The 27,534-nt window shown below is 39.5% G+C and overlaps 1 protein-coding gene across 2 annotated transcripts in view; it reads left to right on the top strand.

Moving 5' to 3' along the window:
* Positions 1-26,188, top strand: part of sgta (small glutamine rich tetratricopeptide repeat co-chaperone alpha) — a 35,717-nt gene extending 9,529 nt beyond the window's left edge. Inside the window, exons 4-12 of one of the 2 annotated variants that reach the window (XM_084692242.1) lie at positions 1,632-1,719; positions 1,898-1,997; positions 3,571-3,675; positions 5,330-5,465; positions 5,544-5,606; positions 6,001-6,038; positions 14,790-14,957; positions 25,353-25,473; positions 25,607-26,188. In XM_084692242.1, coding sequence (XP_084548368.1) covers positions 1,632-1,719; positions 1,898-1,997; positions 3,571-3,675; positions 5,330-5,465; positions 5,544-5,606; positions 6,001-6,038; positions 14,790-14,957; positions 25,353-25,464 — 810 coding nt within the window. In that variant the 3' untranslated portion in view covers positions 25,465-25,473; positions 25,607-26,188. Of the gene's footprint in view, positions 1-1,628; positions 1,720-1,897; positions 1,998-3,570; positions 3,676-5,329; positions 5,466-5,543; positions 5,607-6,000; positions 6,039-14,789; positions 14,958-25,352; positions 25,474-25,606 lie in introns of both variants that reach the window. The other variant, XM_084692241.1, reaches the window with a different exon arrangement.
* Positions 26,189-27,534: the final 1,346 nt, after the last annotated feature.

Here is a 27,534-nt window from a genome sequence, read left to right as displayed (position 1 = left end):
GCATGAAGTAAATTTATCCCAGAACAGAATTTTAGTGTATATATATACACAACATTTTATTGTGTATTTTTAACAGTCATGCTTAAAATGAGTAGTTATTGTTTACAAAATATATTACATGAAAATCAAAAATCTAAAACACTTTTCACCAGGGAGGGCGGCGCCCTCTATTGACCAGCCGCCACTGCATCAAGATCATATAGCCTACACTGCTATACTATTACCAGAGCCTGATTAAGGAAAGCCTTGTCACTCCCTATTAAGCCCCATTGTATCGAATTTTGTTGCAGTTCCACCAGAGTTCCACAGGGAGTGATCACGGTCGAGTGCAAAATGAATGGGAGTCTATGGAGCTTAACGGCTGCATTTGTCTTTTTCGCCTGATTGTCGTTGAGAAATCTCAGATTTGATTGTAGTTTTTGCATGTTCAACATGGATTACAGGTAAAAAGTTGAATGAACGAGTACTTATGTCCTTTTGATTTCTTAAAGGGTAAGTCGTTGTTGCCCATAACACGCTAGCTTTCTGCTAACGAATGCTGATTGGTTAGTGAAGGACTGACTATGACCAGAGATCCCACTTGATGGCATCCGAAGCAGAACCAGAATGTCAGAGCATTAGCAACATTAGCAATAACATTAGCAAGCCAAAACTCTTTCTAGAATGTGTATTGACAGGGAGAGCCTAACCTGTCAGCTGTGTTGTCGATCCCTCGAGAGAAAAGTGTAAGTAACCAGAACTTGCCGTCAAGCAGTATCTCTGGTCGTACGATGTGTATGACGTCAATGACATTTTCAAAGGCTTTTTAAAACAGAAAGGGACTTTAAAAAAATCTAACACCCAGTGGTGTGTATTTCTTTTGCCTCCCCTTTCGATTTCAGAATTCAAATTACTAGACAAAAAATTATATCCTGAGAAAAGTGGATTTTGAGGGGTGTAGCTCCATAGACCTCCATTCATTCTGCACTCGACCGTTAGCACCCTCATGTGGAACTTAAGTGGAACTGCAACCAGTTCAGATCCCGGAAGTTTCTCGAGAGTGGCAGTTCTCCCTATATTAGACGTTCTCTGCTATTACGCTCTCCTCCAGCCACAGCGCTTCAAGTCACGTGACCCTCGCTCACAGTGTCTGCAGCGTAGAGCTGGCAAGCCACAAGCCACATTTGTGCAGGCAGCTACTAGACTACACAAACACTGTTTTTGATGTGATTTAACATATTTTGATCGAACGAGTTGCAATAAAGTGCTCACATTAAAGAAAGTAAGGACTGCATTCTTAAAGTGATATAACATTTTAGTTGACGTTGTCCAGGGCCCCTTAGATGTCATGTACCCCTGGGCAAGTGCCAAGTTGCCCTAATGGTTATTCCGGCAGTGTATGTGACAGTGGTCAGTCAGTCCTGTTTACGACATGCTCCCATAAGCCACCCACGGGTTGGTTGGTCATCTTGCAATTAATTTAGACTGGGAGGGGGAAATTCAGATTATTTCCCAGCTGATGAAGCTGAATTTCTGCGATTAATTTGCCCAAAATTGTGCTCGTCTTGGACAAGTGGAAATGTTCACTACATTACTGGACACTATACTTTACTAACCACAAGTAATTTGTTTCTGTCTCTTTCTGGCAGCAGCCACACACCCCCCAGGTTAAAATAAACACAAAAACAGATGCCCCCACTGAAGAGGAACTGGCAGAGGCCGAAAGACTCAAAACTGATGGTAGGACTTTTTTACATACGTGGCCCTTGACTCGGCATGAAATATACTGCTGTGTAGAAGTACCTTGAGTGTATATTTTCAAACCTTTTTGATGATTGAAATTTAAAATAATGAATAACTGAGAGATGTTCTAGAAGTCTGTAACAAGAAATTCTGACAATTTTGTTTTCCTCATCAGGTAATGACCAAATGAAGGTAGAAAACTTTGGTGCAGCAGTGGAATTTTACTCCAAGGCTATTGCTGTAAATCCACAAAACGCTGTTTACTACTGCAACAGGTATTGGCCAACAAACGAACAGGCTTCATCCTACTAGCATATTTCTGATGAAAGCATTTTATAAATGCATGTACATTGAGTTTTGTATACAATACAGTGAGGAAAAAAAGTATTTGATCCCCTGCTGATTTGTAAGTTTGCCCTCTGACAAAGAAACGATCTTTCTATAATTTAAATGGTAGTTTTAGTCGAACAGTGAGAGACAGAATAACAACAACAAAAATCCAGAAAAATGCATGTCAAATATTGATGAATTGATTTGAATTTAATGAGTGAAAAAAGTATTTGTCCCTCTCAATCAGATTTCTGGCTCCCAGGTGTCTTTTAATACAAGTAGTCTTTTATGCAGGTAGTCTTTTATGCAGGTTTTATACAGGAGCTGAGATTAGGAGCACACTCTTAAAGGGAGTGCTCCTAATGTATCTGTCCACAGAAGTAAATCAATCAGATTCCAAACTCTCCACCATGGCCAAGACCAAAGCCATCCAAGGATGTCAGGGACAAGATTTTTTAGATTTACACAAGGCTGGAATGGGTTACAAGACCATCGCCAAGCAACTTGGTGAGAAGGTGACAGCAGTTGGGGAAATTATTCGCAAATGGAAGAAACTCAAAATGTCCCTCGGTCTGGGGCTCCATGCAAGATCTCACCTCGTGGAGTTGCAATGAACATGAGAATGGTGAGCAATCATTCCAGAACTATATGGGAGGATCTTTTCAATGATCTCATGGCAGCTGGGACCATGGTCATCAAGAAAACAATTGGTAACACACTACGCCATGAAGGACTGAAATCCTGCAGCTCCCGCAAGTTCCTCTTGCTCAAGGAAGCACATGTACAGGCCTGTCTGAAGTTTGCCAATGAACATCTGAATGATTCAGAGGAGAACTGGGTGACAACCTCCTTCCCTCAGCCAGGGCATTGAAAAATGGGTTTTGGGTGGTTATTCCAGCATGACAGCAACCCAAATCCCATGGCGAAGGCAACTAAGGAGTGGCTCAAAAAGAAAACACATTAAGGTCCTGGAGACCTTAATCCCATATATCATCTGAGGAGGGAGCTGAAGGTTCAAATTGTCAAACGTCGGCCTCGACACCTTAATGACTTGAAGATCTGCAAAGAGGAGTGGGACAAAATCCCTCCTGAGAGGTGTGCAAACCTGGTGGCCAACTACAAGAAACGTCTGACCTCTGTGATTGCCAACAATGGTTTTGCCACCAAGTACTAAGTCATGTTTTGCAGAGGGGTCAAATACTTCTTTCACTCATTAAAAATATATTTTTCTGGATTTTGTTATTCTGTCTCTCTGTTCAAATAAACCTACCATTAAAATGTTTAGACTGATAATTTCTTTGTCAGTGGGCAAACATACAAAATCAGCAGAGGATCCAAAAATACAAAAAATCCCTCATTATTTACCTGCACTCTATTTTATTTGGTTTGTTTCTGTGAATCAGATGATCTTTTCTGGCATAGCTACAATACAATAAATGCTATCAATCAAATTATCTCACAATTTTCAAAAAATTTCTGTGTAAACCAATGTGTCATTTGATGCATGTTTTTTTATAGGGCTGCTGCATACAGCAAAATTGGTAACTATGCTGGAGCTGTGCAGGACTGTGAATTCGCCATAGGGATTGACCCAAATTACAGCAAAGCTTATGGAAGAATGGGGTAGGAACATGAATGTCAGTAGCTCAGGGTACAACAAGTCTTTTTTCCCGTTTCCGTCATTAACATTTTTTTTTGTCATAATTATGAGATACTAAGGCATAATTGAGTTATTTTTAAACGGTTTGGTTTGTTATCAACGTCAGAGATGTAGTTATGCCACTGCATACTTATGAATAATTACGTTATAAAAAAAAATATATAATAGAAGTATGCAGTGGCATAACTACATCTCTGACGTTGACAACAAACCAAACCGTTTCAAAATCTGTTGAAAATTGAGCAAGTGATGGTCATTTAAAAGTACATGTAGCACCAACACAATGTTATGGGTGAGCGTGTTGACTGTAGAAAGATGGCCGCCATGTGCGGACGTTCGACTCCGTTGGCCGGCAACGCGGACGAAACATCTAGCTTTTATATAGATATCCATGTTCGAACCTGTGTGTATGCTTTGTGTATGAAATTATCACATCAAACGTGACTTGCTAACATGGATGCAGCTATGAAGCCGCCTGGTTTGCTTCAGGGAAAATGTATTTTTATGTAGCTTCTCAATGGAAACCTTAACAAGACTAAGGTTGTTTGCACCTCGTGTTTACTGTTCTTCCAGTCTCAAATACCACGTAAACGCAAAGCATCCCTTCGCTAATGCGAAAGATGCCGGGCCAAGCACTGATGTAGCGCAGGGGAAGAGTCGTCGTCAAACTACTATGTTTGAGTGCAACCGAGGCAAGCCCGTCAGCACAGCTCTATCAGCCAAGCTAACTAATCTAATAAACAGTTAATAAACACAAGTACATCTTATTGAACATGATTTATTTTCATCACTAATTATCATAGTAGAACAGCTTTCTCAAGCAGTTTGTGATGCATTTTGGAAACGGAGATGAGCCCCTGGTCTAATGCGCCACCTGGCTTGAGAAACCCGTTCTCAAAGACTTACTTTTAGTCATTATTTGGGTAGCACACACATTCTGAATGCCTTTGGCAGAGTTCAAATGAGCCATTTAAATCTAGATTAGCGCCAAGATTACAGTGAGGTTAATCTAGATTGCAAAAATTAAACTATGCCCACCACTATTATTTGTACACAAATGTTGTGTAAAAGTGGTATTTTGATCAATATTGTGAGTACATGAACCCAAGTCTGCACGCTTGGCCATGACTACTACAACAGTGATGAGAACTACAACTCTGTATTAACCTGTTGGAGATGCCTCAGATTGTGAATTGTGGGAAGGCAAGCGATGCAGGGCGTTAAAACGCTGTAGTTAGTATCTCATAATTATGACTTAGTAACTCATAATTATGACTTGTGTATCTCATAATTTCGATTTAGTATCTCTCACAATTATGACTTAGTATCTCATAATTTCGACTTAGTATCTCATAATGACTTGAGTATCTCATAGTTATGACTTAGTATCTCATAATGACTTGCGTATCTCATAATTATGACTTAATTTGTCATATTTTTTTTTTGCTGGTGGAAATCGGCTTCCATACATAAGAAATGGTCATTGTGGATGTGAAGTCTGAGTAGTTTGAATGGAATGTGTATAATGTGGCTGGCCGTACTTCGCAGTTGAGTAAATTCTGCCTTGAAGATTGCAGATACAGGTGTAATTGGATTTTCATTGTGTTTAATTTCAAGATTGGCTCTAGCCAGTTTAAACAAACACACAGAAGCTGTGAGCTACTACAAGAAAGCCCTGGAGTTGGACCCAGACAATGACACCTACAAATCAAACCTGAAGATAGCTGAGCAAAAAATGGAGACCCCCAGCCCAGTAAGACATCAACAGTTTTGGACACTAAACAGTATATATATGGAATGTCTCATTGTTAATCTTTATACCTTTTTATAGACAGGGGGAATGGGAGGCGTAGATCTGGCTGGCTTGCTCAGTAACCCTGGCTTCATGAATATGGTGAGTTCAGTAACTGAGATACAAGTGCGGCCATTAAGTTCAAACCTTTCAGTGTTTCAGCTATATGTATTTTCAGCAGCGGCCAGCCGCTACAAAATCATTGCCGCCGCTGCTTCAGAATTATATGAAATGTCACAAAATTGCAATTGTACAATTGCGGAGCAGAGATGAGTGGAGAGGAAAGAAGGGAGGAAACAAAGACGAAGCACAGGCCATCAAGCTGGGACTGTAAATAGATTATAAAGTTGGTTGCATGCACGCACCATCCAGGAAAAACTCCCCCCCCCGGCTGCTGAAACAATTCAGAGAGGAAACGCTGCATTTGTATTTTACAAAAAAATCAACTTCTGTTTTAGCCAGCTAACCAGCTTTTTTTTCTTATATTTTATCCTAGGCATCCAATTTGATGAACAACCCACAAGTGCAACAGCTGTAAGTTCATTCAATACAGTGGGTGGGAAAGGCTTGTCAAAAAAAAAATGTTTATGGTAGTGGTGGGCTGTTATTGGCGTTAACGTGACACTCTTAATCGGGCGATTAAAAAAACATATATATCGCCGTTAATCTATTCTCAAAGTTGGGTTGGGAGCTGGGTCTATACTACGCCAAGCTATGATGACTTTCACCTTGATATTTTAGCGCGGATGTATACCAAGCCAAATTGCACTGTAGGAGGCAAAAACGAGTCTTCGAACCTGTGTGTATGCCTTGTGTATGAAATTATCACATCAAACGTGACCTGCTAACATGGATGCAGCTATGAAACTGCCTGGTTTGCTTCAGGAAAAATGTATTTTTAAGAAGCTTCCCAATGGAAACCTCGACAAGACTAAGGTTGTTTGCACCTTGTGCTATGCGGAATTAGTTTACTGTAGGAGTTCTTCCAGTCTCAAATACCACCTAAACGCAAAGCATCCCTTAGCTAATGCGGAAGATGCCGGGCCAAGCACTGATGTAGCGCAGGGGAAGAGTCGTCGTTAAACTGCTATGTTTGAGTGCATCCGAGGCAAGCCAGTCAGCATAGCTTTATCAGCCAAGCTAACTAATCTAATAAACAGTCAATAAACACAAGTCTTTATTTTTATTCTTATCTTATTGAACATGATTTATTTTCATCAGCAATTATCATAGTATAACATCTTTCTCAAGCAGTTTGTGATGCATTTTGGAAACAGGAGATGAGCCCCTGGTCTAATGCGCCACCTGGCTTGAGAAACCTGTTCTCAAAGATTTACTTTTAGTCATTATTTGGGTAGCACACATATTCTGAATGCCTTTGGCGGAATTCAAATGAGCCATTTTAATCTAGATTCATCTAGATTAACGCCAAGATTACAGTGAGGTTAATCTAGATTTTTTTTTTTATCTACGCCCACCACTAGTTTATGGATTTATTTCACAATAATTTTAAAATATTATTTGAGCCAAAGCCATTTCCATTGTAGTGGATGTACATTGGATATACAAGTATATACATCCTGGAAAGACAGAAATAACAACGTAAATGTCAGACCTGTTCCATTTTTATATGACGTTCCAACAAACAAATCCAGTGGAATTTGTTAATATTTATTATTAGGAACATTTTAAATTAAATAAAAACACTGATTCTTGCTTTTGATACTGTTTGTTCTAATAATGTGATGCAAAACAATCGTCAAAAAACGGTGTGCTCATCCCAGTGAGACTAGACTACCCAATAGCCGCAGAAAACAAAGAAGACTAACCTAAAGGTAGCACTACTTTTCAGAGCCAGAGAGAACAGAAAAAAGCGTCTATCAATGGCATTCAGAAAGCTGCTACCCCTTACAACAGCAACACTAAAGCAAGAAATTAGCTACCAAAAGATTGTTTAAATTGGCGATTGTTCATGTCGTTGACAGATTATGGACAAGAATTTGAAGAATTTGTAGAGCTGTGCAATATGACCAAAATATCCTCATATCCTGATCTCTTTCATATCCCTATAACTATACATATCATGACTTGGCAGACTACACTATATAATTCACTGGTCAGGTGCAAGTGGACACTGCACCTGCAGTGAGGTATGGGCTACGTTGTGGATAGCCAGCTATGGCTATGTTTTCTGTTCAAAAAGTATTGTAAGTGGCACTCCGTCTTTGTTCCATATGCCACTAATGGAACAGGCTTCTAGCAACCAGTGTGACCCAGCAAAATTCCAAACTTCTTCCTTTTAAACATTTACTGACAAAAACGTAACATACAAACAAAAACATGAATTCTTAAGATCTTAATAACAGTAAATTGGTACATTGGTGTCGTCGGTCAGAAAAACTGTGTTGCTCCTTACCCGACCATCTCAAAATGATCAATGTAATTTACAACTTTAAATTAAATAATTTCGTGTATGGAGAAATATTATGTATTTACAGATTTAAATAGACAACATTTTAGATGCTAGTTTTATACAACAAAAACTGGTTCTTTGGCTCTTACAAGTATTGTGTTTGTAGGCCTACTTGAATAAATGACACACAAAGCTGTGTGCCAAATGGAAGAAGTTTGTTGATCCAACTCCTTACAGGAGCATTTGTGCGAGTGCACTGTAGAATGTGTCCACAGTTCGATCCAATGTAATATAACCAATTAAACTTCATCTTTAGAGTCTTAACTTTAATGCAGATGTTAGATATTAGCCGTCAATCGCTCCCTTCATGAGACACCAGAGCGAGACACAAGTGTAGATTACGTTACCCACACAGTTGAATAATCGCTCACGGACCTTCCCCCCTCACACACCTCGGCCCACTCTGGCAGACTCACTCCCTCCTAATTTTTCGACATGGAAAGAGAAAAGAAAAAGGTTAAATTTGCACATGTGCAAATAGTTGTGCTAGATCACATTCATGCCATAATCATAGTTTATGAAAATAAAGAGTATTTTTCGATTTCATTTAGAGGACTTTTACGTAACAATTTTTGCATAAATCAATTGAGTTTAACATAGGGATGGGGGTTTAATATTGCCCAAAAACCAAAACTATTCTTCATGGTTTAAAGGAAGAGGGGTAAACTGAACAGTGTATAACATTAACCTAATATGCTGGAATTGCAGTAATTTGTGACACGGTCTGATAAAAAGATGGTGTTTGGTCGGCTCACAGACAACTTTTACAGATTGTGAAAGTGCAGATTGTAAGCTTTCAAGTGATGTCAGACATTCAAATCTGAAATAGTTGAAGATATGTATTGCTAAATGTTGGTAAACCTGGAACTCTCTAACCCAGATGGGGTTAAAAGAGGTGCAATTGTTGTGTGTTAATCATCAGAAGCGTTGAGCGCCGGTTATTTCGCCACAGTGACGAAAATTGATCAAATTCCAGGATCCTGCTTCTTTACTTATTGTAGATATGTGTTATCACCCAGTATTTTTTACTGACTACATTGCACTTTACCTCGGCCGATTATGGTTCAAGTTATATATTAAGTTGTTGGTTCCGAAAACAGCCTGAAAGATGTATTCACTGTTTGCCAGGTCAAACAAATAAATATTCATCCTGTGCACAATGCAGTTCCCAAGATTAGCCCATTCATTCTAGTAAGTCCGTGGATGTAGGCTAAAATGAATGTATAACAAAAATGTACTCCGAACACACAGAAGGCATGCTTGAAAGTTGACTACTTGTGAAACATTATATTTAAAAGTGCTTGACTCGAGACCAGATCTGCCGATTCACTACTTGATGAGGAGGGGCGATGGGATAGTGATTTGTACAGATATCGGCCATTAGTTGGCCGACAACCGCCCCTTTTCATTGGAGCATGTCACATTTGAGTATGGGTTAAATCAGAACTAGAATGGTCAAAGTAAGGTTAAATGAAATAGATATTTATTAACTTAACGATTTAACTACTCTACCGTGATTATTGTGAATCAGAGAGAGAACAAGAAGTGAACAAGGAGAAGGTTTAAAATAAGTCAGAGCTAAGGAGAATCCCCTCATGACGGCTGTACACTAACCTTTTCCACTGGTGGCACTTGCACTACTAACTTTTTCAGTTATTGGCTCAAAACATGATTTGGTCGCACAAATTATTTATAGTAAGCCGCTCTGGATAATAATGAACAATTATGAACCTGTATTGCATAAAGATGTGCACTTTAAAGGTCCCATGGCATGAAAATGTCACTTTGAGGTTATTTAAAATTAATGAGTTCCCCTAACCTGCCTTTGGTCCCCCAGTGGCTAGAAATTTCGATAGGTGTAAACCAAGCCCTGGGTATTTTTCTCCACCTTTGAGAAAATGAAAGCACAAATGCTCCGATCTGAAAATCTTCCCCTTATGTCATCATAAAACAGCATGCCATGGGACCTTTAATTACTTGCCATCTTTTAAACCCAGAATCGGAAAGGGATTTACCACATGCTTTCTTCAAATCCAATCAACATTTATTTGTATAGCCCTTTTTACATGCAAACATGTCACAGAGGGCTTCACATATGCCCATAGAATTGCCCCTCAACCAACCTAAATCCTCAAGGAAGACGAGAAACTCCCAGCTGGAGCAAAAATGGAAGAAACCTTGGGAGGAGCAATTCAGTGAGGCATCCCCTTCTCCAGAGACGGTTGGTGAAAGAGAGGATCAGAACACAGGCTTAACATAGTCATACAGCAGGGAAGCGTAAAAGGGTTTTGAAATGCCAAAATACATTGTTCAACTTGGTTTTCAACTTTTTGTTTCTTTAACATTGATTGGGATAGATTTACTGCAATAGAAAATACAGTAGGCCTACATTATGAAATGCACAATTAATGTATTTTAGATTACAACACACTATGGTTGTGGCACAGATGAGCAGACTCCTGAACTCTTAAGAAAAAATAACACCAAAATGCAGTCAGGAGGGCTGCTGCGTTACGGGATCTGTACATTTACATATATTTATTTAGCGCTTTTATCCAAAGCGTCTTCCAAGAGCGAGCTTTACAAAGTGCATAGGTCACTGATAATTAGGGCTGCGACAACAAATCGATTAAATCGATTAAAATCGATTATTAAAAGCTTTGGCAACTAATTTCATTATCGATTCGTTGTCGCGCGATTATTACACCACTCAATATTTTGCGGAGATGTTTGAGTATAAAAAACAAAAAGTTTCGTTGAGTGCGGAGCGGAGGTAGAGGAAAGGCCATCGGAGAGACGTTGTTGAGTAACGTTGTTCTGAAACACATGGTGGAGGCAGAGAAATCAGTACGACCCAAGACATCCAAGGTGTGGGAGCATTTCACACAAAATACTTCGAAACAGTGTGTTAATTGACCGAGGTGAAGTTAGTTTCATTTTCGACATTTGTCTCACATTCGGAAGACGCTACTTTGCAGCATCGCGTCTGGGACCGGGTGAACACAACCCATACCATTTTGAAAAATGTAGACTTTTATAATATTTTGGGGAATGTAAAACCTCAAACAGACACAAGAGTATCTTAACAATGTCTGGTATACTTCCACAGCCTTTACTTTTTCAATGAAGTTTCAAATAAAATGATCGAAAATCCCTAATCTTTGAAAATAGCCTAATCCTCGCAAATCTAAAATTCTTTCAAAATGGTGTCAAAAAATCGTAAATATACACCAGATTATTCTTTTTAGTCTGGCCTACTTCCACAACCTTTCAATTTTCGATAGTTTTAAACAAAACTCATACATTTCTCATCTTGGAAAATGGCATGAAATCCACACTAATATAAATAACCTTTTCAAAATTGTGTGCCTCTTTGTGCACATTCTGAAGATTTTCAGAATGTGTGCACAGTTCTGTCAGTTGTGTTTTTGAATAAAGGGTTGGAAATTAATGATTTTTTGTTTTTTTATCCAATTCATCGATTAATCAAAAAAACTATCAACAGATTAATCGATTATTAAAACAATCATTAGTTGCAGCCCTACTGATAATAACAGCAAGATAACCCCAAAAACATTTTGGGTAGCCAACACATGAAGCACATATTGTGAACAACCAAAAATAAGTGCCAAAGGGAAGAACCATAAGAGCATGTAGTTAAGCAAGTTACAATCAAACAAAATGAATTGCTATAAGTGCAAGTGTACCTGTAGAAAAGTAAGCAACAGTAAAAAACATTTCACAGTGAGTACAACCATTTAAATCAGTTACCACTAACCAAAAAGAGTCTCTCAGCAAGAGTCATTGTGAACCTTGAGGAAGCTAACATTGGGTCCAGCAAACCATTCTACCAAGTACTGTTTTCCTCCTGGAACAAGTGCGTCTTGAGTCAATTTTCTTGAAGGTGGGGAGAAAGTCAGTGTCTCTGATCGAGGTGGGGAGTTGATTCCACCACTAGGGGGCCAGACAGGAGAAGAGCTTGTGCTGGGACTGGGCAGTGTTGAGCGGTGGGACCAACAGGCGGTTGTCTGAAGAGGACCGTAGGTGGGGGTGTAAAGCTGCAGGAGAGACTTGATGTAGTCGGGTGCCCGGGTCCCGTTCACTGCTGGGAAGGTCAGTACCAGGGTCTTGAATCTGATGCGGGCGGTGATGGGTAGCCAGTGGAGGGAGATGAGGAGCGGGGTAACATGGGAGCGTCTGGTGATTGAGAGATCGTGGGAGAGAGATGAAGGGTTTGGCCGGGATGATAAGTTCTGTTTTGGCGAGGTTCGTCGACAATAAAAAATTGACGACAAATCGTTTGATCTCAGAGGACCTATTTGAAGTGCCTGCAATAACGTGATTTGACCAGTGCGGCGTTGTAGCGCTAGACTAATGCAGCCCTCCTGTATGCTATCCAATAGAAGAAAACAGCGGTAAACATTTTAGGGTGCAAACGGGCCTGATAACGTTTTGTGTGGGAAAGTTTCACCAAAGATCCAACTAAAAATACTGTAATATGTAATGTGTACAAGGCGGAACTTGTTTTCCATGGTAGCACAACGTGCATGCATGAACATTTAAAACAAAAGCATCCCCGCACGAGAGGAGATGGAAACGGCAAGAGGTGAGTGTGCTCAAGCTGGATGGCTAGTTAGCTACACCAGTTGATAATAACAAATTATGCAGTATTTCACGGATACTAACACCGTAGCAATATGTCCACAGACAGCAGTTAAACAGTTCAGTGTATACGACCATTGTAATGAGACAAACAAAAAGTCAGTCCAGAAATTATACTGTTGCTCACTGTTTTTCATTGAACATTTCATTGTTGTCTTACGAGAGATATGTTTACATTCCTCCTTTTTTTGTCTGTAATACAACAAACTTAGTGTTTATTTATCTTTTAAATACTTTAAAGCAACATGATTGAAACAATGCTGAGAGCATTTTTTATTTAGGTTGGACACAATTGGACAAAAAGAGTTGGCTCAAAGTGTAATTCGAATATGTTTTTCAAAAGCTGAAGTGATTTCTTGGTTTTATTTATTAGTTAGAATAAGTATAACTCTGTTTTAACAAATTACAAAAGCTGAATAATCGTTCAAAGCATTCTGATTAACAATGAAAAAATTGATGATTAGTCGACTTATCGATCTAATAATCGTTAGATTAGTCGATTATCAAAATAATAGTTTGTTGCAGCCCTAAGCTGGAGGTGGTGATATGTAGGCCCTACCTGTCTCTACACTTTGTGTGCTTCATACAGTCATTGTGAAGCTTCAATGTTTTTTGTTAGAATTTGTCACGCTGTTACAAATTTGGACAGTCCTGCAATTGAAGGCCCACAGAATTTTCAGTACACACAGTGCATTGCTCCGTCTTGGTACCTTCACCATTGCCTCCGCCGTCAGTATTGCCAGTAGTGCCATGGCAATACTACTTTTGAAACAAGTATTGCCTCATTTTCCTGGCAATACAATTTTTTCACAGACCTTATGAGGTTTATTTAATTTAGAAGACTTAAGTAAACTGTAATGACAACCACATTTTATGTAGTGAGGAATCTAAAGCGATACAAAAACATTAGACTTTTCAATAAGCTATGTGTTGCGCCTTGCGCTGGCAAAAAAAGTTTGGCAATACTGCTTATACGCTGGTGATAGCACCTATGACCACTGGTATTCTTCGAGCCACTGGTGTCTAAATTCAGATGTCCGTATCATTCTCACTCACATGCTCCGTACATGGCTAATTGTACGCTTAATTTTAACATGTCAGATTGCTGCGTGTGTCTTGACGAGAGGTTGTTTTTTTAATCAATGTTAGGCTACACCATTCTGGGAGGGGGCCGGGGGGGTCGCGGGGCTAAACTTGATGTGTTGAATGCTCAGAGCACGTTTTAAAACGTATTCTTAAAATACACATTACTATTTCAACAAATGCTCATAACAAATCATAGCATATTGCCTAAAACCTAAGGTAAGTACAAAAAATAATTAGTGATACATTTGTAAGCTCCTAACCTGTGCAACTGAATTTAAATAAAAATACAAGTAACGCAAACCCTACCAAGACGAACCTTTTGACACCGACTCTGTCTATGTAGTCCAAATATTGAGGGATCCTTAGGCTTGGGAAAATAAATAAATAAATATATGTATGTGAGAGAACAATGGTTTGAGCTCGCCGAAGGCAAGCACACCCCAATGAGGATGTTGTTGAATCAGTTTTCCTTAGAACCTAAGAAGAATGTCAATTCTTCATCCAAATGCGGTAGATTAGCCGCAGCGGTGAGGATTGCCTTGTCTTGAAATATTTTGATAAACGAATGTATCATGATATATACCATTACATTCTATTTTTCAGAATTATACTGTGATCTACATTACCACGTTCCATTTTTTGCCCGGGCCATTTCCTGCATGTCATACCCTGTCTCTCCCTGCCTTTCCTGTCTCTTTGTTAAAATAAATAAAGAAGAAAATGCCAACAGAATTATATTTTACAAAATTGTATAGCTAACTTTTTAGTTTTTACTCAATCACTATATGTTAGGTTATTTAGAAACTGGGGACTGGACTGCATATAGGCTTATATTTTATATCAGTTGTATACAGTGTAAGTTTATACACCCTACAAGAAATAAAAGCTTGGAGGTATTGTATTACATTTTATTGTGAAAAACTTAGATTTCTCAGATATTATTATTGTACATAATGTATACAAAAATTCAAAAACAAATCTAAAATCCTAATACATTTGACACTTTACTAAATTAAAGAAATTGAATTGTTAAAATTGACTGATTCTGTTGTTATTCTCTCCAGGATGTCTGGCATGATGTCAGGTGCTTATGGTCCAATGGCTGGTGCCGCAGCCCCTGGAGTTGGGGCAACAGCAGGCATGGGGGCAACACCAGCAGCCGGAGTTGTAGCAGGAGCAGGAGCAGGAGCAGGGGGTGCAAGCACTGGTGATATCTCTGGTCTCATCCAAGCGTATGTATTCTAAAACTTGCATCACAATGCTACTAGAAAGTTGTAACACCCAATACTGCATGAATAACCGCTGCTTTCTAAATCCTCTATGTAACACTTTAGATGATAAAGGGGTGATTGACTGGGTTTTTGGGATATTTCACACTGTTCCTTAAGGTCTCTGAATAAGGTATGTAACATTTGTGGGGCTGAAAATGGCCCAGTTGCTGTTCTATGCCTCCTGATGCATCCAGTGAAATTTTCCCGGGAAAAAACGCAAGGTTTTCACCTTTTATGGTATGCTCATGAATATATAGATGAGCTGCGCGCTGATTGGTTTACAACAAGTGAAGCTGCGGAGCAAAGACGCAACACGGCCAACAGCACTCACTGAAACAACGAAGGTGGAGACTTGAAATAAAAACGAACAAATGAGTTGTCTACACAACACTGTTTTAAACAGATTGACTAGAAATCATTTGAAATGATTACGTTAGTTGTTTCCACTTCTGTTGTTGAAGTAGACAGGATCGCTTTAGGTGGGTAACAATAACACTACAGCATAGCGAACAAACTATCGTGATTCAACTCAGCTTCAGTTAGCTCTAGCTATCTTGCTGAAAATTTGATCTGGACAAACATGCATCTTGAAATGTAGATTTACATGACAACACTAACATGAAATAACGTTAGCCCCTCTGCCAATAAACTAGCCTAAATCATCACACATTTTACCTATGCTCCTGAGTTAGCAAGCTAAACTAGTTTACATCTAGGGCTGTGTCTATTACCAAACACTTTACGAAGTACACTGCAATACAGTGCACTGCAAAACAATGCACTTACATATGTAGTGCACTCTGTCGCTGATAAGTGATGTCTGAAATGGAACACTCACGTTAACCGGAAGTGACGGACGCAAATCTGCTCGCGACAGCCGCAAAACCTGTCAAAATGAACGCGCTTCTACACCCCAAGTGGAAAAAGCTGGCAAAAGAGCTCCTCCTGTTCCGCTACGTAGCCAAGATGGCGTCCGTTTAGGGCGAGTAGTGTCCATCGTTGTACACTGTTTTTTTGGACTGTTTGCAGTGCGCCATGCAGGGACTTTCAGTGCACTGAATTCTGCAGGTTTCGTGAGTGAAGCGCCCTAAGCACTGAAAATCAGTGCTCGAAGTGCACAAGTGCGTGGTAGTAGACACAGCTTAGGTGTTTTTGCTATCGAGCTGTTCTTGCATTCCTTGCTAATCAGCGTTAATAAAAAGCAGATGAGCTAGAGTCTAGCTAACATTGACTAGATGGGCATGGCTTATGTTTGTCTACCATAGTGTGGAAGATCCCTGTGCAGTTCAACCCTCAACACATTTGCGCGAACCATTTCACCGGTTTTGAAAACCTGGGACAATGTAAAGCAGAATTTGCTATGAAGCTATTGCTGAAAAGATGTGCGTTCCTACCTTATGTTCATCACAACCGCAAGCAAGTACACAGAGCAGCGCGCAGCACATTTTGGAGCATGACAAAGGTACAGACCAGGGGTCTCATTTATAAAGCTTGCGTACGCACAAAACGGGGCTGAAAATGTGTCCACACAAAGGTTGTGATTTAAAAAAACTAACTTGACGGGAGAATGTGCGGTCCTTTACGCAAACTCTGACCCTCCCGTAGGCCTACACACATTTTGGAAACAGTTGGAATTGGCGACGCAGATGACCGTACTGTAGCCAGACTGCAGAAATTGAATGCGTGAAGAACATTACTTGTAATATTTATATATTTTGTTTTCCTCACACACAATTTTTTTCATTCTATTTCATGATCATCATGAAGATTACATCCAGCAGTGTTATTGGAGCTTGTACTGAAGGATACTTGTTCCATAAACACCTTGTACAATCCAACTCAAATTTTAAATCAAAATTCAGCATTTCCTCACCATCAGATTGTCCACTACGGTAGTGCAGGAGGGGGAGCTTCCCCGACTGCATGGAATACAGGATAACATCACATCCTACCTTTAGATAACTGCAGAACACAGTGTATAACTAAATATATTTCTTTAATACTGTGCAAATATCCTCATGTCAAAAACTGGAAATACAGTCGTTAAGATCCCGTGCAATCACTATACTCTACGTCCTCGTTATCAGTCCAGACTTTAATAGACTACTGTTCATAGCAAATAGGCTTTTATTTTCAAATTGTATCTCGACTCTGGGTATCGTCTGGCACAGTTGACGCCACTTGCAGTTTTTTTTATTGGTGATCCACCGGCCACCAAATAATGTGGTTTTCGGGCCTCCACCAATAGGCTAACAGTGTCTGAGAACTTTAATTTTTTTGGTCGCCATGATTCACCGTGAAGAACAATCGCATGTCAGGGTCATGAGATACAGATTAGCATTCATGAGATGCTTTGCATTGACCAGTTATGGTTAAAAATGGGCGTGTTCAGGGAGAGGTAACATGCTGATTCACGTACGCACACTTGTGGGTAATCTGTGATATATAAAGGGAACATTGCGTACAGGTATGCGGAGGATTTTTACAAAAATTGTACGTATGCCATTTTAGGCTTTTGGGTGTACGTACAATTTTAGTAAGAATCCTATGCACAGTTTTATAAATTAGACCCCAGGGCCAAAACAGGTGGAGCCTTTTTCAAAACCTACAGTTTTACAGCCATAACTTCATTAACACTTCAAAGACGGAGAGTTTTCTTAAATGCGATTCCTTTGATCCTTGTGTTTTTTTAAGGAATCACATTTGAGAAAACTCTGGCCGATTTACGATTGCTATTTCGAGTTCGGAAAGTCTTAAGTTCAGAACAAATCCCAGATGAGAAAACTTTCATGAATGCCAAATGTTTTCCTAAATCCAATTCAGAAGAAATTCCTTCTTAGATTCTTCTTAACTGCGTTCGAGAATGAGGCCCATTGTGTTCCTGGAGGAAATAAACTAACATCTGATCCAACAAATCTTTTTTAAGTAGTCGTTGTACAGTTGTACTGTACCAGTTGATATTAGTACACAGCTCACTGGACAGCTGGGGTGGTCGCAAGCACACTTCACCATTAATCCAGAAATGAACCAACTTTTTAGTTTCTGTTGCAACACGACAAATTACCCAGGGGGTGAATAATGAATCTGTAGACAGTTATTGACTGACATTTTGAACAGTGTGGTAACCAGAGTCCCTTTTAGCAACGGTGGCAAGGGATTTACCAGAGAAACAGCATCAGACATTGCTCGAGTTTCTTCCATCGGTCATTATTATTTAGCCAAATCCGTATTGTAATAATTACAATTCCGTGCACTTGAGTATTGTGTTATTTTATTGAAATGAAACTTAACATTATAGGACTAGGGAGGTCTATACAGTTCCCAGAAAACAAATGTTGATGATTCGTCAACAGTAATAATAATTAGTAATAATAAAGACCCCCCAGTTTACAATATGGCTACATATCACAAATGTAAAAATAAATAAATAAAATGTTTAATTGCTATGAATACCGTATCGTATTAAGACCGTCCACCCAGATGAACAAGTAACAGCTTTTTCAGTGGTGTAGCTGGTTAATATGTCTATATGTCTGACGACGTATGGTTGAAATGAGTCTGGATACCCGAGTTCGCGCCCCAGTGCAGGGCACCTCGGACGTTATTCTTTATCTTTTACTGTGAGAAAATGACAATTTAACGGTCTACAGATGTATCACAACATTTTAATGTGTAAGCACCAATATCAGATCAAAATGAACATGTTGCCTTAATTAACATATTAAATAACGTAGCGTAGTCTACTGTCGGAGACAACCACTAAGCCTCATTCAGCCAGTTTAAACGGCTGCTTGATGACGCTGTTCATTTTCAATGCGCCGATAGTTCGGCTCTTTGGGCCGGCACAATCCGGAAGAAACCACCAAAGCTTCACAAGGCATCGTTCGCCCATCCCTAAGTATACCTATGGTGGCTCGGCTCTGTACAAATGCCCTTTCCGCCATGCCACAGAAAAGTACAAATTAAGGACTTATTTTGGACATTCTTACATTTACATTTAGCAGTTGATCTTATCCAGAGAGACTTACAGTAAGTACAGGGACATTTTACTCAAGGCAAGTAGGGTAAAGTGCCTTGCCAAAGGACACAACGTCATTTGGCATGGCCGGGAATCAAATCGGCAACCTTCTGATTTAATAGCCCGACTCCCTAACCGCTCAGCCATCTGACCCCCAGTCTTACCCCACAATTGCACATCTTAAGGTAACCTAACCAGTTTGACTCAACTGCTTGCCACCTTCTATACATGTAAACCACTCTGGATCTCTAGATTATTAGCTCACATTATATCTATGTGTATACCAATGTTCTTCATTTAATTTGAGGGTTCTGGCAAGATGCAAGATGTTGCCTGATGAGTGTATTTTAAATCCGTAGAACCGTAGAACGCTAAGGATGTGTCGCTGATGCATAGGCCCGTGTTATAAGATCAGCCAGATTTGATAAATCCCCGTCTCAGTTTTTAAGACTATGAACTGGGAAAGAAATATCAAGGATGACATTGCTTAAAATTAAACACAAGTTTCAAACTGATTAGCTTTCTTCACTCTTGATTTAAAAAAAGATAGACATTAGGACGATAAAACCTCTTTTGACCTCATTGTAGAATAAATTAGATGATCTAGTGTATAGGGGACTACTTTAAAATGATAATGCAATTGCATTATCTTGATATCCAAAATGCAATTCTTGATATAAAAAAAGTAGAATTATTGTATCAAAAATGCATTAATTAAATGTTAAGATGGATTCCCATACTAAAGCACAACCAATGCTTCAAAAAGCAGCGATATTTGGCCATCAAGCAATGATCAGGTTCGAGTAGGTTGCCCATGGTGTTCTCTCTACAGAGAAAATATGACGTTTTAACTGAAGGCCCGCCTTGATGAGTGGTCTGACGGAAAATGGAAATGCAATTGACAGGGCCCACTGTTTCTCTTATTAAGCTCCCTCTGGTTGGGCTCCATGGGAGTCAATGGCAGCCCCTAGACCAGTACTGTAAAAAGTTGTGAATATTTGGCATGTTGAAACTGCAGAGCATTAGTAACTACCATACCAATCATGGGCCATGTGAGACAATAGGTGGTGCTACAAGCCACGCCCTAAAATGTTTTTTTTCTTTCTTTTTTCTAAGTGATGCCATTGACAGCTAGAAGGTCTCAAAATGCTGATATTTAGTGTATATGCCTAATTTCTCATGAGGAATGTGAAAGATATGGGCCTATATGTACAATGAATGTGTTTTAGGAGAAGTTTACAGTTGGATAAGAAGCTTGATTCAATGTATGTTGATTCAACTCCATTTGGTAGAGATGCCACCTGTAGTTTTATAACACCTAACTAGGAGACATGAAGTCTAGGAGACGTGAAGTCTGGGTGACCTGAAAGAGTTCTTGTCACCTTGGGGGAAGAGACAGTTGGTCAGAAGAAAATGTGGATTCAACTGTATTGTTCTAAGGATTTAACCAATGACGGAAGAGATTTGGTATAACTTCATGTCTGTAGGATGGACCAATGACTTTTGAGAACTGTCGTATCTATAAAATGGTCTGTTGAAGAATGTTCTGGGGGGCTCAGGGCCATCAGCTGGGTAGTTCTGGTGGGCTGGACTCTTCGGTTCCATTCTAGAATGGAATAATAAATTCCTGAGATATCTAGGCGTGCTAGCAGGAAACTGTCATTTTTGGGTCAGACCCAAAGATAACACAAGGGTTAAAAAGAGGGGTAGGCTACAAACAATTGAGAAATAATGTCTTCCAAATCTTTCTCTATGCCATGTTTGTGTTAAAAGGGGCGATTGATTGCAAAACCGATTTTACCTTGTCATAGTTGAAAAATTACAGTTTGGTGTGTAAAATAGACATACAGTGAACCGCAAAGTCCATTGAAACCTCTTTCCTATCAACATTTATTTTGAAACAAGTTGTGACGTCAATGCAAGTTGTGACGTGCAGCATCAACTTTGTCACGCCCCAAAATGTACATTTACCCGCCCTCTGGTCAGACACTAGTTTAACTGCGCGCTGCTCTGTGTACTTCCACGCGAACAACACGTTTTTAAAGTATATTGAAAATGGACCATCGTAAATCCAGTATTCCAGGCTGAACTCGGAATGCTGACACTTTTTATAATCTTCCCAAGGAAGATTTTTTTCTTTATAGGAAGATCCCTATAAAGTACGATACTAAATTATTACTTTGCTCGGACCGTTTCACAAAAGCCAGTTTTGAATGAAATCCTTGGACAATTTAAAGAAGGATTTGCTAAGCCGCTGTTGCTGAAAAGAGCAACGCTTTGAGTCGTGCCTAACAACTCCCCTTACCTGTTCTAAAATCAGGGCAAAACACTGCCTCTTGGGGCTTATTGCTTTTCTAAAACTGTTACTTCAAATATTTAATATGGTTTCATAAATAAAAATAATTAGAAACAAAATAGTTTTTATAATAAACCATTATTCTTCCGCCACTACAAAGTATAGTTCCTACATAAATCGTTGCCACGCAACAGCCAGATGGACACCTTTGCCATCTTTTTTAATTTGAAATATTCAATGCGCAGTAATATGGAATGTTAAGAATGTTATGCATGGAACACAATATAGCCAATCACAATCAAGGATGGGAACAACCAGTTTTAGAATTATCAAATGACTCTAGCTAGACTAGCTGTAGTCGGCCTTAGAAGGGAAACTTCCAAAAAAATAGCCATAAAACAAATAACAGTCTAGCCTATTGCTACCGCCTGTCTAGATTATCTATTTGAACTGGAGAAAGTCAGGTGCAAGATACAGGATACGTTAGCATTGCTAATAACTGTTGCGGTTGTGATGAACATAAGGTTGGAACGCACCTGTTTCCAGCAACAGCTTCATAGCAAGACCTGCTTTACATTATCCGAGGTTTTAAAAACCGTCCTTGGTGTTAGTTAGAGCAAATGTGTAATTGAGGGTCGAACTGCACAGAGATCTTCTACACTAGAGCCACGGTATACATCAGCCATGCCTGTCGAGTCAATGTTAGCAAGACTCTAGCTCATCTGCTTTTGATTAACGCTGATTTGCAAGGAACACAAGAACAGCAAGATAGTGAAAACACCTAGACTGTAGACATGTACACTAGTTTAGCTTGCTAACGCAAGAGCAAAGTGTGTTTCATTCGAATAAATAACCTGTTACATGTAAATCTACAATTCACGATGCATGTTTGTCCAGATCTTTGTCAGCAAGATATCTAGCTACAGTAACTGAAGCTGAGTTGAATCATGATATAGATTGGTTGATGCTAAGCTGTAAAGTTCTACCCCATACCTGTCAACATTGGAGTACCGAGTGCTGATGAGATATTAATGTGTGATTAATGATGTGATGCTAGTTATAGGAACTTCAACCAGTGCCGCCGCTCCCATAACACGCACTGTGCGCAGAGCACCATGTCCTGAGGGGGCACCAAAAAATTGCCAACTGAAAAATCATCATAGTTATTACAATTATAATGCCGATTTTATTTCTGTAGGCCTATATAAATATTACACACCTTTTAGGCATGTCACAAAACAGGCAAAACAAGAAATATATTTAATTGCTCAAAAAACGTTACGATGGTAACGTAGCCTACTGTTAATTTGCAGCTATATATATATATATTTATTTTTTTATTTTTTTGCCGTAGCACCACCTGAGACTTTTGCCATTTCTACAAGTGATTCTGTATCAAAAATTAACCATGTATTTTTCAAATTCTCCCGCCTACCTGCAGAGATATCAACAGCGCTACTGGGTTGTAGGTTGCGGCAGAGAATGTAGTTAATATAGACAGGCTCTGGTTGCGATTGCAAATCGGTTGAAAATTGTATTTGAGTAGGATGCGTTTCATACAAGATCTGGCAACACGCACTGTGCGCAGAGCACCATGTCCTGAGGGGGCACCAAAAAATTGCCAACTGAAAAATCATCATAGTTATTACAATTATAATGCCGATTTTATTTCTGTAGGCCTATATAAATATTACACACCTTTTAGGCATGTCACAAAACAGGCAAAACAAGAAATATATTTAATTGCTCAAAAAACGTTACGATGGTAACGTAGCCTACTGTTAATTTGCAGCTATATATATATATATTTATTTTTTTATTTTTTTGCCGTAGCACCACCTGAGACTTTTGCCATTTCTACAAGTGATTCTGTATCAAAAATTAACCATGTATTTTTCAAATTCTCCCGCCTACCTGCAGAGATATCAACAGCGCTACTGGGTTGTAGGTTGCGGCAGAGAATGTAGTTAATATAGACAGGCTCTGGTTGCGATTGCAAATCGGTTGAAAATTGTATTTGAGTAGGATGCGTTTCATACAAGATCTGGCAACTGGATAACATTGAAATAATATATTGATGTGAATATTTATATAATGAGGTTTGGCCATACAAATTACAGGAGTTTCACAGGAGAAATGACAAAATGGGAGGGGGGCGGGAGATGGGTGTGAAATACGGGAGACTCCCGGGGAAAACGGGAGTGTTGACAGATATGTTCTTCCCACCTAAGACGATCCAGTTTGCTTTGACAAAAGAATTGGAAAAACTAACGTTATCATTTTAGATGATATCAAGTCAATCTGTTGAAAACAGTGTTGTGTAGACACAATAAATGTATTTGCACGTTTTTATTTCAAGTCTACGTCTCCACCTTCGCTGTTTCAGTGTGTGCTGTTGGCCGTGTTGCGTTTCTGGTCCGCAGCTTCAATCGCTGAAAACCAACCAATCAACGCACAGCTCATCTAAATATTAATGAGCATACCATAAAAGGAGAAAACCTAGCGTTTTTTCCCAGGAACATTTTGGAGGATGTAAGGCAGGAGGAGGCAATTTTACGCCCAAACAATGTTACATACCCTATTTGGAGACTTTAAGGAACAGTGTGAAATATCCCAAAACCCAGTCAATCGCCCCTTTAAAACTTCTAATGAGTCATCTAGAACTGTGTGATCCAGAGCAGCTTTCTCCAATCCTGCAGGCAGTTGAGGCTGATATGCCACAATAGCATGCTTATGGTGTATACAGGACTTGGCATCACATTAATCATGTGACTATTATGATACGCTGAAGCAGTGGTTAGCTAGCGCGCTGGTGGTAGGCCTTCATATTTTGCCACAGAAACCTGAATCTTTCATAAACCGTCCAACCGAACCTTTCAAAAAACAAAAGCAATGCATTCAGGAAGTCCCTCTTCTCCCCTAATTTCCACCGGAGACAACCTCACAACATCTAACAGCCCTTCTCCCCCTTCTACCAGCCCATTCATCCCATCCAGCCATGGGAAAGCAGGGAGCCATCAACAGGATCTGAATGAACAAGCCTGTTCAATACATTTAGTCCAGTTAGATTACATTTACATTTATACATTTAGCAGACGCTTTTATCCAAAGCGACTTCCAAGAGAGAGCTTTACAAAAGAGCATAGGTCACTGATCATAACAACGAGGTAGTCCAAAACATTGCAAGCAGCCAAAACATGAAGCATACATTGTGGAAAACGAAACAAGTGCCAAGGGGGAGACCCATAAAGAGAAAAAGAATGCGTCAGCTTTCGCCTCCTGGCGTCAGAGGTGTCAACACGCAGCTGCGCAAAGAGCCAGCTGTTGCAGCTAGACCTTGGTTGCGACATGATATTAAAAGCGTCTTGATAGGCAACTAAGTCTCTTCAGCGCACTAGCGCTATGGTTGCACCATAGCTGGGCGCAATACAAGGGAGAGCAGTGTGCCATAAACAGGATTTGCTTCGCCTCAGTAGAGCATTTGCCAAATGTTCGGGTTAAAGTGTTAGCTTTTGTGTACAAAAGCTAACACTTTTGTGGCGAGTTTACGTGCGGATAAAGCTATCGTCAGAAAGATCTGGTGTGATTTGAAAACCGAGATAGGTCACAGAAAGAACAGTGCAAAAGTGTGCCCTTAAGCTTCACTGAGGGTGGTGTTCCGGGCAAGCGACATCGGTGACGGAAAATACATGCAGTTTGTCTTTCACAAAAAGTCATGTTGTTTTCAGCACCAAAGGCCTCACAAATATGAATCAGTTTCTGGAGAGCCTTTACCGATGGACATATCAGGCAAATATCATCAGCATACAATAAATGATTAACAGGGAGATTCCCAATAAAGCAGCCAGCATTGTCGGCGTTTAGCTTCCCAGTAAGGTTCAAAACATACGTATTGAACAGTATTGGAGACGGTAGACTCCCCTCGGGGACACCGTGAATGATACAGTAAACAAACTGCATGTTGTGCGTGGTCCAGGTTAGAATTTTAGCTAAATTATATGCAACACCTTTAACTTGTCAACTTAAACTTCTGTCCATTTAGGGGTCAACAGTTTGCACAACAAATGCAACAACAGAATCCCGAGCTCATTGAGCAGCTGAGGAGTCAAATTCGCAGTCGACCGCCAAGTGCAAGTAATGAGGAACAACCTTGATACTTACAGGTATGAATGTTGGTTATTAAAGGTTTACAAAAATAAAAATCAATCCATTATCTTATTATTATTCATGTATTATTCACCGACCTGTAAACATGGCTAAAATAAGGGTCTGCTTACTTCATTTGTTTTTGGACAGACGAAAACCTGTGGGGAAAGTGAAGACGGGCTATCCTTTTATATGATTTGTATTACTCTCTCTGCTCCATGGACAATAAAGATTTTCATCGATGAATGCATGCATGGCCATCTTCCACCTCTGACTCGAAGGAGAATGATCATTGTGACTCAACAATAAAGGCAACATTTGTTATTGTATTGTCTTCAATGGGCCTCAGAACTATCAAACTTTCAGGAAGTTTTATGAAACAGTTCAGCCACTCTTGTAATGCAAAGTCATACCAGTGTAGCAAATGGTTGTAATGTTTAATGTTACTAACCGTCATCAGACTGTCTAACTGAATCCAATGATCAATTATCCAGTGTACTAAAATGCAGTTTACTAGAACAATTAAACGTTTTGCGTGTGGAGGTTCACATCAATACCTTTATGAATCACAAGGATTATTTGAAAATAATTTATTGAACTGGTAGTAATATAAGATATGTAGAGTATTGTCAAAAATAAAGAACGTTCAGTGGAGCCTTTAAAATAGCCTCTACCTGTTGTGTGTTGTATTCAGCATTGATCTAGTCAATCAATAAATCACACAAATCTCAAGTTTCTCTATATTTTTTATATATTTTGCATCCATATTTTTGATGCATTTGGTTTCTTGTTTTAATTAAATCATACTGGAAATGTAGTCAAACACTTTATTCACCCAGAGACAAAGGATTACTAATACATTTAAATATTCTTTGTATTTTCCTTTTAACATGAAGGATTGGAACTGTGAATTCATTAAACTCCTTGTGCACTTATTTGCACAGTTTCCAGCATTTTAGAAATTCCCAACTCATTCTCAAAACCTTTGGTTTTATATCTACACACAATACTCTGATGGTGAATGGAAAACCATGATTTGATACCTGTTATAGTGTATGTGTATATATGTGAAAACGTATATATATTTTTAGAGAAAATACAAGAAGGTTGCTATGTAGTCGGCGATGGTGGACGGGACCACTCCTGCTTCTCTGATACCCCCTTTCCACCAAAGTGAACCGGGAGGAGCTGGTGCTAGAGCCGGTTAGGAGCTGGTTCAATTTGCGAGCCTTCTAAGAACCGGTTTGCTTTTCTATGGGCTAGAGAGCCACCACAGAGCCACGTCATTACGTCACTGTATACATCTCATCTTTCCCAGCAACGCTAGTGCGGCAGCGCCAAACCAGAGAATGGCCGTTAATCAATTCACGTTTTTTTCCGTTCTTGCGAACTCGTTTGACATCATCTTTCATTGCCCAAGTACGGTTCCAATCCAAAGAACTCAAGTCACCAAGAACGCCAAAAATACCCGGAAATGTTCCTGATCCACCCCTTTTATCGAGGATGAATCGGATAGTGACTTGACCAGCGAGAACGCTTCTGATTTCCCAGAAGTCCTTGCAGACTTGCAAGACCATTCTCGCAAGGAAGCTTCCAAGAACGTTCTTCCAAAGAAAGTACTTGCGTTCTCAGCGTTCTTCGGATTGATAAACAGACAATGTCTAGTATAGAATATATACTAACCCTACCCTATCCTTAAACAGGCTCTGGCCAAACTCAAAGCAGAGCCAGAGCAGGGGTTACCAGGGGTTGTGGACCTGAAAGGCAGGCTGATAAATAGCTGTTCTGCTTTGAGATTTGAGGATGGTCTGGTCATAATAAACACTGATAAACATTGGATATGTCTAAGCATGTAATACAGATAGATGTTCCTACATGTAGCTGAATGCAAAAAAGTCACTAACAACGTTAGCTTCAATCCACTAACAACGTTAGCTAACAACGTTAGCTAGCTTGAAGGATAACTGACGGCCTTATCAATAAACAAATTGCTTTGCAAACAACTTCTGACTTCAAAAACTACCAAATTCTAGAAATAAAATAAACATATTTTGACAAAGCTTGCTACGTAAAGTAGC

This window comes from Hypomesus nipponensis, chromosome 26, assembly GCF_054491055.1.
Source record: "Hypomesus nipponensis isolate SF chromosome 26, ASM5449105v1, whole genome shotgun sequence".
NCBI lineage: Eukaryota > Metazoa > Chordata > Actinopteri > Osmeriformes > Osmeridae > Hypomesus > Hypomesus nipponensis.
This window is presented reverse-complemented; position numbering and strand designations above follow the sequence as displayed.